Below are 15,972 nucleotides of genomic sequence, written 5' to 3' on the forward strand. Positions count from 1 at the left end.
CAGATTCTAATTTTTATAGAAAATGGAAGATGAAGTCATAATCCTTTAAGGATACCTTAAATTTAACTGGGCATGAATGGTTCCTTTACCTTTCCTGCCCATGTTCTTCCAGCTAGGCCTTGCAGTAATGCGGTCAGTATCATTCCCAGATATGGAGGTACTAGGGAGCTGGTTTGTTTTGCAATGGATGCCATGGCAATTGCACCCTGGGCTTTCATTTTCCATGACTGAGACTGCAAAGCCTTCTGGGTAATGGTAATCAACTCCTGCAGGTATAACCGAATGCCACCAAAGGAACCTAGGTTATGAAAAGCAAAATTAAAGCAACTTTTAAGTGACAAAAAGGATTAACTGTTCTTTTTTTTTTTAATCTGAAAAAAAGTCAATGACCATCAGTCTAAAAGCAGTAATTCTCAACGGCTAGATCCCACCACTCTCTGAAAGAAACAGAGAGTAGTGTTGTGATGTATCTTTACAACAACAGGACTTTATGAACTTGAATATGCCCACAGGAGAGTGTCATGCAAGTGATCGTCATCCATTTACACATGTGAAGGTGAAGTACAGAATTAAGAAGCACCACTCTAAAATAATACTCTAAGCCAACAGAAAATCACCAGTCACTCCCAACTCAAATCGGTAAAGCTCTACGTCACTTGAGCAGAAGTTCTATTCTCTCACATGGACAGCACTGAGGGAGGAGAGGGACAAGCTCAGCATCAACCTTAAGAAGGCAGCGATTTGGACAGGCTTAAAACCAGACAGGACACACACCGTTAAGGTCCTGGGGACGTAACTATAGGAGTTTAGAAATGAAAATGAGGAGTCAGAACTCCAGCTACAGTTCTTAAGAAAGAGGATGAACTCACAGGCACTGATTACTAACCAGGTACGTTTTCCTGCCACACCTCCGTCCATAAATCACACTCTTCTTTCTCGGAGTTCTCCTCCTCAGCGATCTCATGCATGCCCAGAAATGCCAAAGGTAGCACTTCTCTGGCATGGTTCTTCAGCACATCGGGGCTGTAGCGTCCAATAGCATGGACGGTCAACGCACAAGAGGTCTTGTAGATGGGTTCTGAAGACGAGCACAAACACACTCATCTTTATACTTCCTGTTGTTAGGGTAACTGACATAGATCCTTGCTCAGCTGATACCACAGCCAAACACATCAGTAACATCAATCAAATGTTCCCAGCAAAGCACATAATATCACACAGATGGCAAGACCTGATTTGTGTTGTTTTACTAGACTGTTAACATCTAAATTAAAAAAGAACAGAGGGGCGCTCCTGGATGGCTCAGTCAGTTAATAGTCCGACTCTTGATTTCAGCTCAGGTCATGATCTCAGGGTGGTGAGATGGAGCCCCACCCCTCCTCTGGCTCCCACCCCAGCAGGGAGTCTGTTTCTCCCCCCTTCCTCTGTCCCCTGACTCACAAGTGCACGTTCTCTCGCTCTCTCTAAAATAAATAACTCCTCAGTAAATAAAATGAAATAAAAATACAAGAGAAGGAAAAAAGGTACCTTCTTTCTCCATGTACCAGCCATTAAGCTTCTGCAGGAGTTTCTCAGTGCTGCTATCCCGTGAAGTCTGAAAAAGAAAACAATCCCCATTTATTTCTTTATAATTATCAAAGTATAAATAAGTAAATAAGAACTTCAACTCACCCGAACTAAATGCCCCATGGCAAACGCACAAGATTTCTGAATTACACTGTTCCGATCTGTCAGGCCACTAAGCAAAGCACTCATGAGTTTACCTGTCAGAAACAGTGAAGAAAAATCTGATACTTGGTTGACCAAATGTTCTGCTCTGTTCCCAGGACCAAAACAAACTTAACCCTGTGATGAGTATCTGATTTATTCCCTACTAGTTTAGAACTCTTGTATGTTACATGTGTACCATCCACTTGCTTCCTTTTGCCTGATACAAAATTAAACATTAACCTGCCTCTAGAATATTGTGGGGAAGTTGCAAAAATGAGAGCTAGATACATAAAGTTCATTAGCGCCATCAAGGAGCCAATCCAAGAAGAGAAAAATGCTGACATAAAATTAGGTATAAATGGTAAACAAACCCTACAAAATGGGAGATACTCTCACCTCCTTATAAGCAGTAAGAATTAATCTAATACTTATAAAACAGTGAACACTCGCTAAACTTGCTAAACTTGAACATCGCTGCACCTCTTGCAAACAAAGAAACAAAGGTAGAAGGGGGAGTTTAAAGGGAGGAAAACCATATAGAAGATCACAAGCCTGTCTGAATGATATTTAACTTTTTTAAAAAACCTTGTCACACAAGACATGGCCATACCAAAGTATGAGCACACACGGTTTTGACAACTCACCTGAGTAAGGTGTTAGGTCCTGGGGACACTGAGTAGTTAATGACACAATGACACTGGCACAGCCTCCCTACAGGGTTACAAAGGCAAAGGTCTAAATGTGATGGTCACAACGTTCTGTGTCTCAAACCCTGTGTCTTAGGTGTCAGTGATTTTAAGATGAGAAATAGATGAAGCCTAACAGGGCCTGCACGACTCAATCTGGAAACAGGAAGGTCCTCATTTTAAATTAGCAAGGCGAAGATTTTTCTTCCAGCAGGAAGACGTGTGCTCTCACAAACACTACGAGGAAGAAAGAAAACTAATACAATCTTTTGGGAGGGTCACAAAGGTCAACTTGGCCATCCTTGTTCTAACAGCTCCAGTTCTAGAAATTTAACCAAAGGAAACAGCGTCAGATGTGTCCAAAGACATTCATCACAGTGCTCTGTTTAATATCAAAACAGCTGGAAACAAATCCAATGTACCCTGATGGACTGAAATAAATGATGCTACAGCCACGTGAGAGAGTACCTACCCATCTGGCCATGAAAAAGAGGCCGCTGTAGCAGACACATGCATAGAAAAGACACTGGAGGAAAACACTGTGAACTATTAACAGTGATTACCTCTGGGTGCTAAGCTTCAGGCGGTCTTTAACCTTCTCCTGATCTAAAATGCTAAGATGTTAAAACACAAGCAAGTATTAACTTTGTCAAGAGAAAAACTGTGAGTTGGTCTTTCAAGTATGGGGACAGGGTCTGATCCTTGAAAGATCTTGGAGAGGAAGACAATTTTCTAGCCAAATACCTGCTGGGCCCCGTGAAAATGCCCATCACCACCTAAAACCACCGTCCTGCCCTGATACCAAACAAGCATGTCCACTAATGACTGATCATGGCGGGGACCCTGAGGGCATGTACATGGCAACCAGGGAACAGAAAGGATCCTGCTAAAAGAGTCAGACACTATTTATTGAATAAGTCACATGTTTTCTATTCTGGTGAGTTACATATTTTAAGTTATTAGTGCAACCAGAGAAACAAAATGGTTAATGTATTTTATTAAGTTTTACAGAGAAATATGAATTTCAAACATGATGGCTATTATATTTTTGTGGCCCCAACTAATGAAGATGCAAATTCCTCTTGTGAAAAATACACTTACTTACCTTCGTGCCAAGACCCACACCACTTCTGATCAATTCACATAATCTAGGAACGAGCTCACCCAGCACCGACACATCAAGATACTGCAGGCACTTTGGGAAAAGAATAAACATAAAGTCAACCTTAGAAAATGATGAAGTCACTACCACATCATCAATTAAAAGCTGCTGTGTCAAATATGTACCCACTGGACTTGACATGAAGTTGAAAAACTGCCAGTTTCATTTTGCACTGATTTCAGCATAAAAACCACCACTGTACTACAAACAGAAAAACCATTCATCAGTGGTTCAACATTAAAACAAAACAAAAATTGGGGCACTTGGGTGGCTCAGTCAGTGAAGTGTCCAACTCCTGATTTTGGCTCCAGTCATGATCTCAGGATCGTGAGACTGACCCCGAGCCCAGCCCCACGCTCAGTATGGAGTCCGCGTGTTCTTCTCCCTCCCCTTCTGCCCCTCCCCCAGCTCACAGGCTCTAACAAATAAACGAAAATCATGAAAAACTCTGACTTACTAAAGGAGAAAATAAATTAGGGTTCCCCAAGAAAGGATTTCTCTGGGCCTACTGTTCCACCTTACCAATTCATGTTTAGTGTAAAACACAGAACTAAACGGACTTTCAGCAGGCCTGCCCGACCACACCATCTTATTAAAGTCAACTTCTTAGCCAAATTTGCCATTTTAAAATTTGCATTTTTTAAATCATTTTAAAATCATTTAAAACATTGCATTTTTAAAAAATGCAATGGCATATATTCTATTATTAATGAGCATATCCAAAAGGTGTTTGCTAACCATTCCTGTTTATTGAAGATTCCCTTTCCCCTCAATAATCCAACAAACATGTAATATCCTTAGACCAAATTTTGGTAATGGGCCCCCAGTAAGCACTAAAAGTATCTTCTTCTCTTGTCCAGGCTTGCGATCTCTTAACAATACAATTTCCAAGAGCTCACAAGTTGTCAACTAACCACTCTGGGGTATATATGCACAGCAGAGCTGGCTCTAGACTTTAGTGACCCCTAGTTCCAGACTCCAGTATCTTTAGAATTAGAACCTCAGTGCCAAGCAGCTCCTTTCTGCAAATCCCTTCTGACAACTTAAAGCATTTCAACATTGCTCAGTTCTCTTTCCCTATCTTTTATGCTCCCTACCTTCACTGGACGCCTCCAGCTTACACCTTCCTAGGTCCTCTCAAAGACCATGCTCAGGCAGAGACAACTATCTGAACCTTTCTAAATAGGCAGGCCAAAAGAGATAAAGATTTCTAGAGGAAACTTTTTAATATATTTCATATACTGTTCACAAATCTGGACTAACAGATTCTAGTATCTGGAAAATGATTTATTCCATTTAATAATCTAGAAGAAAAAAAGAACTAGAACTATACTAAGAAAAAACTAGGTCAATAGTTGTTTGACTCTTCCCTTAAATCTCTACTTCACTTAATGGGCCATGAAGACTGAAAAATTACACAAATACACAAACTTTCTTACTACATTAGGCACTGACCATGTTGATTGTTTCCATCATGGGAGAGGATTTGGCAGCACTGAGTCGAGCACTATCCATCGCAGCCTGAGGACACAAATTCAAGTCACTCACCATATTCAATCAATTAAGAAGAACCCACACACCTCCCCCCATAAAAGGGCTTTACTTCCAGAGGAAATTTTAAAAATATATAGGTAAAGCAAACTCAAATTTAAGCCCAACAACTCTATTTCTTTTGAGCTAGATTCAACAATTACCTATGGAGACAGCATCCCACTGAAGGTGAGAAATTCAGACCACAGTTAGAAATTAACTGCAGTTAGAAATTAACACAGTGTGGTTCTGAGCAAGTCATCGGCCTCCCTGAGCCTCAGTTCTCCATCCACTAAATATGCGAATAGGCTAAATAAATTTCTAAATAAATAGGCTAAATAAATTTAAATACGATTTAAAAATTGTATCTAACTCTGAGAAACAAACTGAGGGTTTTGGAGGGGAGCAGGGTGGGAGGATGGGTGAGCCTGGTGGTGGGTATCAAGGAGGGCACGTATTGCATGGAGCACTGGGTGTGGTGCGTAAACAATGAATCTTGGAACGCTGAAAAAATAAAACAAAATAAGAAAAAACTATCTAACCAATAAAAAAGGTTATACGTTTTTCTGCTTTAACTTTGTACAGGCTCTCCATATCTACGACAGTATCTCAGTCTAATGATGACCCTGCAGGAGAGGTTAACTGTCCACACGCAGTCAATGAGGAAAGGAAGGGGTACAGAAGTGACAGGCCTAAGGTTGCAAAGTTTGGGCTAGACTCTGTTTCCTGATTCTCAGCACTAGTAAACACGCTGTGGGAACCCAGACAGGGCGAGTCCACTGCTGAAAAGCAAAGAATGATGAATGGAGAAGAAACTGGAACATGAGAGGCAAAGGGAAAGAGGGCCAGCTATTAGAATAATTTAGCCAAGGTAAAATACCAAATAGCAAACTGAGAGAAAACACTGGCAGTCTACACGACAGAGGCGTGATAGTCCTAACAGAGACCAACATAAAAACATCAACAAGTACAAAACCGGGCATGGAATAGAAACACAACTCACAGAATGTAAGTGACTGACACAATACAATCAGATAATGGACAGCCCTGGTAACAGGAAGGTGTAAATTAGAATAATGAGATTCTTGCCTATCAGACTTATGTTATCCAATGTTGGCCAAGGCGTGGAAGAGACAGAATAGGAACAATCTTTGATGCTGTATAATCTTTCTGACCAAAATGTGACATCACCTCACTGTAGAATACTATGCATGCACTAAAAAGAATGGAATAGCTCTATGTACAGATATGATATACTGTCAGTAACAGAAGCAAGTGCAGAACAACATTCACAGTCAATTTTAAATTAGTGTGTTTGTTTGGGTTTGTTCCCAAAAGGATTCTGGGTTTGTGCAAAGGAATTTCAAAACAGACCCAGAAGACTAATAACAGTGGGTACCTTGCAGGGAATAAGGGGCTCCTAAGGGATTACTTTCTCCCCTTCTGCATTACTTTTTCCACAGTAAATGTTTCATCTACAATTTTTTCTTAAAAACTCTGATCAGGGGCACTGGGTGGCTCAGTTGGGTTAAAGCCTCTGCCTTCAGCTCGGGTCATGATCTCAGGGTCCTGGGATCAAGCCCCACATCGGGCTCTCTGCTCAGCGGCAAGTCTGCTTCTTCCTCTCTCCCTCTCTGCCTGCCTCTCTGACTACTTGTGATCTCTGTCTGTCAAATAAATAAATAAAATCTTAAAAAAACAAACAACAACAAAAAAAAAACTCTGATCCATCGAGGCAACTACAGTCTCTCTGAAAAGGAGAATGATTTTGGACCATGCCAAAGTCTAGATACAAATCCTCTTTACTTGTAGGACAAGAGTGGTCCACAGAAGGACTCCAAAGGTGGAGAACCAACCCCTAAAAACATAAACATGTACAAAAAACTGTGTTAAATAAATGGAAATGCATTTTTTGAATGGAAGTGTTAGTTTTCATCCAATTCAGTATATGAGCCCTCCTCATGCTCCCTTCTACCCCCCAAACACACACTGCATGTAGTCACAGGTGTCGAGCTATTTCGAGTGGTAGAAGTATCACTCAAATCATGGCATATGTCTAAGGACGCTGAAAAGATTGTTCAGATGGAACTCAGTACCTTAGCAGGGCTTTTCCTCCTTGAGACTCACCAATATGACTGTGCTATCAACTCACCTTTTCTTGGTCTGTAGCCCGGAGGCTCAAATAATTGAGAACTTGGGGTTCCAGTACACTTAAGGATTCCAACAGAGCTGGGATGAGTTTTGGTGCATGTGGTTTCAACATGGCTCCCGCACTTTTGCTAATCTTCACAAGGGTGTTAATGCTACAGACACAAAGAATACAATTCCTAAACCCTTTTGACAAAAATCAGAAGCTCTACAAATCTAGTCATGAGGACATTTTGTAGTTTATTGTATTCAAGAACACATTAACATGGTTCCAGTGTCTGCTCTTAGCACTGTTTTTCTCTTTATATTATAGTAATTTTCAAGCATATGTGAAAGAAGAGAGAATCATAAATGAAATTCTATATATTCTCTGCCCGGTTCAGGCATCTGCAACTTCAGACCAATTTTGTTTCATTTATACCTCCTCCATACACACAAGCACACTTCCCCACTCCATATCATATTACCTTGAAGTATCCCCCTAACTAAATTTTACTATGTGTCACTAAGAGGCAAGAATTCTTTACTATACTCAAAATACCATTTTCAAACCTAGAAAATATTAGTAATTTTTTTCATATAATTTGATATCCAAATTTCTCTGTTTCACAAATATCTTTAAGAGTCAGTTTATTGGGGGGCACCTAGGCAGCTCAGTCAGTGAAACATCCGTTCAACTTGAGATTTTGGCTCAGGTCATGATCTCAGGGCTGTGAGATTGAGCCCTGCATTGAGCTCCATGCGGGTCTTAAAGTCTGCTTAAGATTCTCTCTCTCTCTCTCTCTCCCTCCTACCCTCCCATACCCCCCAACCTCTCTCACTCGGAAAATACATAAAATGCAAAAACAAACAAACAACTAAGTTGGTTTGTTGGAATCAGATCCAGAGTCCACCCACATGTTGCAATTTACTGCATTTTTAAAATCCTTTTTAATCATCCCTCCTCTTTTTCCTTATAACTTATTTGTCCTTACTAACTGTATTTCAATGGGTCATTTAAAATGTTCCTCTGTCCCTTGTATAGATCTTCAGGCTAAATCAGGTTCAGGTTCAAATTTTTTTTTTTCAACCATGAATCTTTTGTAGGTAGAGGTGTACATGTCCTATTCCATCATATTAAGATGCATATAATGTCTGTCTGTCTTTTTCTGTGCTCTTTAAGAGTGGTCAGTGAATTCAAGTTTGGTTCTCCTGACCATCCACTTAAAGTTTCCAACAACTTTTGACCAGTGGATTTAGAAGCCACTAATGATCACTACCCTAGATTATTTTAAGGAGGTCAGTGAAATAGTAATATCTTAACTTTATCATTCCTTTGCCTTTATTATGTGAATTCTTTGGAGAAAAAAAAAAACACTTTGGGGAGCGTGGGTGGCTCAGTCAGTTGAACGACTAGCTCTTGGTTTTGGCTCAGGTCATGATCTCAGGGTCCTCGTAGCCAGCCCTGTGTCAGACTCCACACTGAGCGAGGAGTCTCCTTCAGGATTCTCTCTCTCCCTCTGCCCCTTCCCCTGCTCACACACACAGTCGCTCTCTCTAAAATAATTAATTTTTTTAAAAAACCTTCTCTTATCAACTATTTTATTAGTAGCAGTAAGAAATAGTTACAACCAGTATGAAATATTGCTGGTATTATTAATTTGATCTAATTTTAAGAGTGAAATAAAATGACAGATCAAATTCCTAAATAAGGGGCGCCTGGGTGGCTCAGTCAGTTAAGCGACTGCCTACAGCTCAGTTCATGATCCTGGAGTTCCGGGATCTAGTCCCACATTGGGCTCCCAGCTCCGCAGGCACTCCGCTTCTCCCTCTGACCTTCTACCCTCTCATGCTCTCTCTTACTCGCTCACTCTCTCAAATAAATAAAATCTTTAAAAAAAAATTTCCTAAATAAGACTCTAGTTTATTCATTTTTTAAAAAAGATTTTATTTTATTTATTTGACAGAGAGAGAGAGAGATCACAAGTAGGCAGAGAAGCAGGCAGAGAGAGGAAGGGAAGCAAGCTCCCTGCTGAGCAGAGAACCCGATGCAGGGCTCGATCCCAGGACCCTGGGATCATGACCTGAGCCAAAGGCAGAGGCTTTAGCCCACTGAGCCACCCAGGCACTCCATGGCTCTAGTTTAAAAGAAAAAAAAAAAAAAGACTAGAATCTTTCACTGTTGAAATTTATCAAACAGCCATAATATGTCTAACATGTGAGTGTATTTTTTTAGTATTTCATTGTTGCAACTGGTAGTTTATTTTAAACCTAGTTATCTATGAAATATTACTAAATGGTATAACCAATAAGCAACCTCCCAAGGACCTGGGGCATAACAGAAAGACATGCTTGCTGAGGGCAAATGCCGATGGCAACACAATAACACACCTTACACAAGGTCAAAGCGGAAGAGCAGCATGTTGGTCCAAAGCAAGGTTCCCATGAGAATGTTTGTTTCTGAGAAAATGTTCTGCCTCAGAACTTTTCACAAATGCTCTTGGGTCACCTCAATGTATTCTCCTCATCTCATTTTCTCCATACTTTGAAGAATCTAACACTCAGAGAAACGCTATTTCTGTTGAATGGCTAGGAACTAAGTAAATCCATTCACTTTAACAGCAGATAAAGTGCACACCTGAGGGCTCGGACTTCTGTCACGGGACTCATCATTCCTTTGTCCAGAAGGCAAGGCAGAAGGACAGCAATGGTTCTCTGGCCAGCTGCTCCTTTGGCGGGGTCACACATTTTCACACAAACCTTACACATACAGAGCACGGAAATTAGTGAAACTGACCTCTTACCCAATAAAGCACTCATCTAACAAAATACTTCCTATTTCCCATAGCCATAGAAAAGAATAAGTGAATCAACTTTCCATGACACTTCCGGGAGAAACAGAAGAGTCCCCTGTCTGCCAACACCTAACAAGGAGTTGGGCAATGCCTTCCACTCTCTAAGCTTTGGTCTTGTCATTTGTGAGATGGGAAATCGTTGAAAAAGAAGTAAGAAAATTTATAAGAAAGCACTTCGCAGAAGGGTTAAGGTATTATCATCATCAAGAACTTTGGGTGGCAGCATAACACAGTGGTCAGGAACACAAATCGGGAATAAGAAACACCTGGATTCAAACCCGGTTTTTACTGCTTACTAAGGACGTAATCCATGGCAGGCCCAGACAGCTAGAACGTAGGCATCCCAGAAATACCATAAAACCAAGTTCAAGTAAGAAACTAGTTTCAAAAAGCTTGCCAGCCTCATAAACATGCAAAGCAGCTGAACACAAAACCATAGCAGTAACAAGAGAAGAGGTAGCTGTGGGCTGGATCTAAATGAGTAATGTGTTCTTCAGCGTCAAGTGCAAGTCATACCTTATGTAAAGGCCCACAGAAGCTGACCATATAAAGAGACCAGACATATTCTATGCTAAAAATCCTAGTATTCCAGTATAATGGCACCTAGCTTGTCATTCACTGTGCGAACACTGAACTATAGCATGAAGCTGATTACTTCATGTCACTGCAACTCAATGTCAATTTATGTGACAAAAAATAAGTCATTGTCACCCTGGTCACAGACTGTCCCGCTCCACTTCACTCCCAAAGTAAGATAAGAGTTTTCACCTTGCTCAGAGTTTTCAAAGCTAGTTCTGCAGCTTTCCGTACAGATTCCTAAAAATGGGGGAAAGTATGGCATGACACACATTAGTTTCATTCCCGTCCACCCCACAATGTGTATTTAACAGCCTATGCCTCTACACAGATTAGTGAAAAATCCTACTTTCAATACCAGGTAGAAAATAGTGCTTCATTAGGCTCCCTTCCCATCAAGGAATATATTATAATGGCCACATATTTTTTTTATGTATGACCTATTCTCACCTCTCAAAAATATGGCTATAAAGTGTAACAGTTTAGGGGCACCTGGGTGGTACAGTTAAGTGCCCAACTCTTGGTTCTGACTCAGGTCAGGATCTCAGGGTTGGGAGACTGAGCCCCACATAGGGGCTCTGAGCTCAGCACAGGGTCTACTTGGGACTTTCTCTCTCTCTCTCACTGTGTCCCTCCCCCACACTCATCTCTCTCTCTCGCTATCTCAAAAAGTAAGTAAATCTTTTTTTAAAAAAGGATAACAGTTTAGAAACTAAATGTATTATAATGCAAACATATAAACATCTATGTAAGTATTCTAAAAGACTTCTAAAAATCTCTAATGAATAAAACAAAAGGAAAAGGAAAAGTAAAGTGCTTAATTCTAATGGTGAGATATCAAAATATCTAAAACTTAGATTGCCCAGGAAAAATTCAAAGGAATTGGTCATGTTATATGGGAATAACTGATCCAATTTATAAAACTGATCAAATAGAGGGTGTCTGGATTATTCCCAAACCGTTATCTGTCCTAATCAATAACATCATGAAATCTCTATTGAAAGAAAGGGTATAGCCACCTTTAAAAAAAAAAAAAAGGCAATTCAATTTAGATCTAAGGATACCCAACCTTGGAACATCACAGACACATCAAGACTCAAACTTTGGGAGGAAACTATAGTCTCTTAAAATTGTCTGGAGAGTGAATTTTGAAATACCCAATGTACATATTTTAACAATCGCAGTTACTAATCAAAGTTATTCTATGAATAAATGCAGACTTATTTCTGTAATACCTTGATATCATCTTGTACCCGAAAAAGAGTTTCCCAAATTTCTGGAAGTTTATCAATGATGTCATCTAGAGGTCTTCCTCTCAATAAATCATTCAGAGCTAAACAGCTGAAAATAAACAATTTGGTTTTCAAGTTTATGATCAAGAAAGCTCCATCTTTACAATGAAACATTCATACCAAACAGGAATATGGATTCTGCCTGTATTTCCAGTTCTTACCCTCCACTCCAAGACAGCAACACCTATTCTCTCCTTGGTGCCTCAAACACCCCAGATGCATGTGGCACTGACTTTCATCAGATGTCTGCATCTCACAACTACAATACAGCCTCTTTGAGAGGATACATTATTTTTTATTTACCAGTATACCCCATGTAGCACATGTGGGGTATATAATAGGCACTGAATAAATTATATAAATATATAAGTAAATGACACCCTACAAAGTTATGACAGTATATATCTGAATGTCTACCAATTTAACAAGTGATCTTCTTTAATGCCATGTTTATATAAACTAAGACAATTTAGAAAACCACTGACTAGAGTTGGGGTTTTTTTTTAATAGTTTTAAATAGTTAAGTAGAGCCAACTCTCTAACCCAACCAAAAATATGCTTTTCAGTAGCACTAATTTATTCATTTTGCATACAGTATAAAGCTTGGAAATTTGAGGGGGAAAAAATCAGTTATATTTGACTAGTCTTCTATTTCCAAAAATGGTACCTGGATTCTCGAACTCGCCACATATTGCTGGTAAGGTTCTTGACCAAATCTTGAAGAATTTCCTTCAGATATTTATCCACCTAGTGAAAGAAAAAGGACAGTATTTTAAAATGTGAAATTCATCAACAGTCAAAATGTTAATCTCTCAACCATACTGACCATGTCTCTGTAGGTAACACCTAAGTGTCTCCGGGCATCTCAGCCCACAAGTCTCTCCCCACTCTGCTTGCTGACAGCTGCCAGAATGATGATTCTAAAGTGCAAACTTTGGCTTCCTCGGGGACACGAGAATAAAATCCAACCACTCAGGCATGGATACAAAGCCCTCTGATCTAGCTCCAATCTAGCTCCAAAGGTATCATGTACTATAGCACCTTTATTCCTTGATACATACTACCTCTCCCTGCAATCCCCTACCCTCTCTTGCTCACCTGGCTAATTCCTACTTGTCCTTCAAGATTTAAATCAGGAGTTGCCTCATGGAGAAGACTGCCCTGCAGCACCTTCTTAAGCATGTAGTATCAGATCGTATATAACTACACTGCTCCATCACACCGAGACCCCAAGGACAAGGAGAATGTCTGACTTGTCTTCATATCCCTGGCAACATGTAGTGTCTGGCACATAAAGAAGTAATATGACTGCTCAGAACGAAAGGCAAGTTGAATCTTTTAAGCCTGTTTTGTTTAGATAGACACTTAACAAATCTGGTAATAACAACTACCTGAGGTAGGCTCAGTTTTTATACTGATCCAAAGGACCTCCAAACTCAAGGCCTGGGGCACCTGGATGGCTCAGTGGGTTAAGTGTCTGACTTGAGCTGTGGTCATGGTCTCAGGGTCCTGGGATCTAGTCACCCTGGGCTCCACACCCAGGAGGGAGTCTGCTTCTCCCTCTGCCCCCGCCTCTCCTCTGCCCCTCCCCCTACCTGTGTGCACACTCTCTCTCTGAAATATAAATAAATAAAATCTTTTAAAAAAAAAAGAAAAAAAAACTTAAAGCTTTTCCACTTTTTACTCATACAGGTAGGAAAGTTTTGTTATCCTCACTTATCTGTAAGAAAAGCAAGACAGAGAAGTAAATGACTCACCTTAGATTTAACAGACTGCCATCTTCCTATGTCCAGTTCTCTACACACCCTCCACAGTGGTCTCATCCACACTACCTCATCCATCCATTGACAAAAACCAATCTCATCTATGTCCTTTCACTCATAAGGAGAGCATACACCTATCTCAAGAGCCTCGGCCTGTGCACCAGACTCAGATCTGTACATTTAAGTGGCCTAGTAGATCCTGACTGACCCAACAGTACCAAATACTCTCCTAGGGCCTTCAAAGCTGAACCCTCAAGTGCCCATCACCCTGACCAGGGGCACACTCAACCTGACACCAAACTGAAGAAGAGGAAGAGCCACATCACGAGCAGGGACTGCAAAAATAAGGTACGGATCATGGAGTTTATTTAAAGTCAACTCTGAAGTCACTAAAGAATTTTAACCCAAAATGGCACAATCCCATTTTTTTAAAAATCACTTTTACTGCCGATTAAATGAAGACAGGCAAAGAAAAGAGAAAGATGACACCCTGTTCTCCAGGAAAGAATTAGGGAAAGAAGAGCGTGGATTCAAGGGATACTTTGGCAGCAGAATCAACAGAATTTGCTATTGGAAATAACTTAAAGTAGGGGCACAACAGACAAAAATCAAGAGGGAATTAAATTTCCTGGCATGGGTAAATGGATGAATGTTGAGAAGAGCGGGGAAAGTCCCGTTCTAGACATGTCAAGTCAAAGGTAACATGAAACAACATCCAGACGGAGAGAAGAAGCAGGCAGCTGGACGTGTAGGTCAGGAACACAAGTCACGTCCGGGCTGACAGTCTGCGACTGGGAACCATCACAATTAAGATGCCATTTACAGGGGCGCCTGGGAGGCCATCGGTTAAGCAGCAGCTGCCTTCGGCTCAGGTCATGATCCCAGGGTCCTGGGATCAAGCCCTGCATCAGACTCCCCACTGAGTCTGTGAGCCTGCTTCTCCCTCTCCATCTGCCTGCCACTCTGCCTCCTTGTACTTTCTATCTCTCTGCCAGATAAATAAATAAAATATTTTTTTTAAAAAAAAGATGCCATTTATATTCACTGGAACTGCTGACCTCAAAAAATAAAGTTAGGAGAGTAAAAGGTACTCAGAGGCAAGCCTTGAGAAACCTTATCATCTACAAGTGGAATCGAGTATGACAAGCAGCCAGGTAAGAGAAAACCAAGAGAGGAAACCATACATGGTAATCCCCTGTTTCCTTGTCTAGCTCCTCAACAAAGAGAACTCCTTGAAGGCAGAATTGTGACCTGTTCTCCACTCTATGGACAGCACCAAACAACACAGTATTCCATTCGTGTGAATATCCTGTCACCTCCTCAGCCAGCCACCCCACGGACATTTAGTTTATTTCCATCTTTGAGATTTTAATAAATGTTGTCAGGAGCATCTCTGACATCTTGAAAGAAGGGAAAAAGCAAGGAATCAAAGAAAGCTTCTTATTTTAAACAGGTAAGCATACAAACAAAGCACAAAGAAAGACGAACATTGGGTTTAAATCCCATGTGTAATCTTGGCCAACGGTTCCCAGATACTTGCCGTTGATTTGTCCGTGACCAGAGCATTCCAAATACTCGTCATGGCCTGTCGGATGCCCAAGTTGGGGTCAAACTGGTAACGGTAAAGACGAGGAACTAGCTGAGGCAGAAAAGGAGCCAGCTGCTCTCCAGCTCTGGTGGCAATCACATTAAAACCAAAAGCAGCACCCTAAAAAAATAAGATGCTGCTGAAGTGACTCAGATACAACTACTGTGGCAAAATGTTAATACAGTAAATCCATGAAGATCACAAAGTTCTCCCCCCAGACTTGTCCCTGAGTGTCCCAGCTTTAGCCCTAACGGCAGCCATGTGGTGGTCTGGCTTTCTCTAATCCCAGACTTTTACAAAACCTACTGCGTATCAATCACCACGGTCAGCCAACATAGCAGGTTTGGTTTGGAAGTAAAAAGTAAAAACCGTCCAGCGACGCAACTTACCTTCCTCGAGTTCCACATTGCATGATGGTTGGCTAAATTCATAAATTTATACACCAGATCTGGCTGACTGAGATCGCTTGCCAGAGAACAAAGCTCCTTGTAAGTAGAGAGGCCCTGGCTTGGAAACAAACAAACAGAAAGTATCCAATGTATCTCTCTGTCTCCAGCCTAGTAAAAGTTAGGTCACCAATACCAATATTAGGGAGACATTTTTAAATTATGTTCTCAACCTCATCACCACCGAGGAAGAGAATGCGGTTGACAGGAATATAAGAAGTCACCTAGTTCAATTAC

At 40.8% G+C, this 15,972-nt stretch overlaps 1 protein-coding gene across 6 annotated transcripts in view; it reads right to left on the reverse strand.

Moving 5' to 3' along the window:
- ECPAS (Ecm29 proteasome adaptor and scaffold) overlaps positions 1 to 15,972 on the reverse strand; it is a 96,289-nt gene that overhangs the window by 7,946 nt on the left and 72,371 nt on the right. For all 6 annotated transcript variants that reach the window (XM_080819767.1, XM_080819765.1, XM_080819769.1 and 3 more), the window contains 14 exons: positions 15,679 to 15,796; positions 15,242 to 15,409; positions 12,606 to 12,685; positions 11,882 to 11,987; positions 10,839 to 10,886; positions 9,854 to 9,975; positions 7,241 to 7,391; positions 5,014 to 5,079; positions 3,502 to 3,591; positions 2,355 to 2,421; positions 1,672 to 1,763; positions 1,528 to 1,594; positions 887 to 1,078; positions 90 to 298 (listed from right to left, as the gene is read on the reverse strand). In XM_080819767.1, the coding sequence (XP_080675893.1) occupies positions 90 to 298; positions 887 to 1,078; positions 1,528 to 1,594; positions 1,672 to 1,763; positions 2,355 to 2,421; positions 3,502 to 3,591; positions 5,014 to 5,079; positions 7,241 to 7,391; positions 9,854 to 9,975; positions 10,839 to 10,886; positions 11,882 to 11,987; positions 12,606 to 12,685; positions 15,242 to 15,409; positions 15,679 to 15,796 (1,576 nt within the window). The remainder of the gene's footprint in view (positions 1 to 89; positions 299 to 886; positions 1,079 to 1,527; positions 1,595 to 1,671; positions 1,764 to 2,354; positions 2,422 to 3,501; positions 3,592 to 5,013; positions 5,080 to 7,240; positions 7,392 to 9,853; positions 9,976 to 10,838; positions 10,887 to 11,881; positions 11,988 to 12,605; positions 12,686 to 15,241; positions 15,410 to 15,678; positions 15,797 to 15,972) is intronic.

This window comes from Martes martes (assembly GCF_963455335.1).
Source record: "Martes martes genome assembly, chromosome: 12".
NCBI classification, from domain to species: domain Eukaryota; kingdom Metazoa; phylum Chordata; class Mammalia; order Carnivora; family Mustelidae; genus Martes; species Martes martes.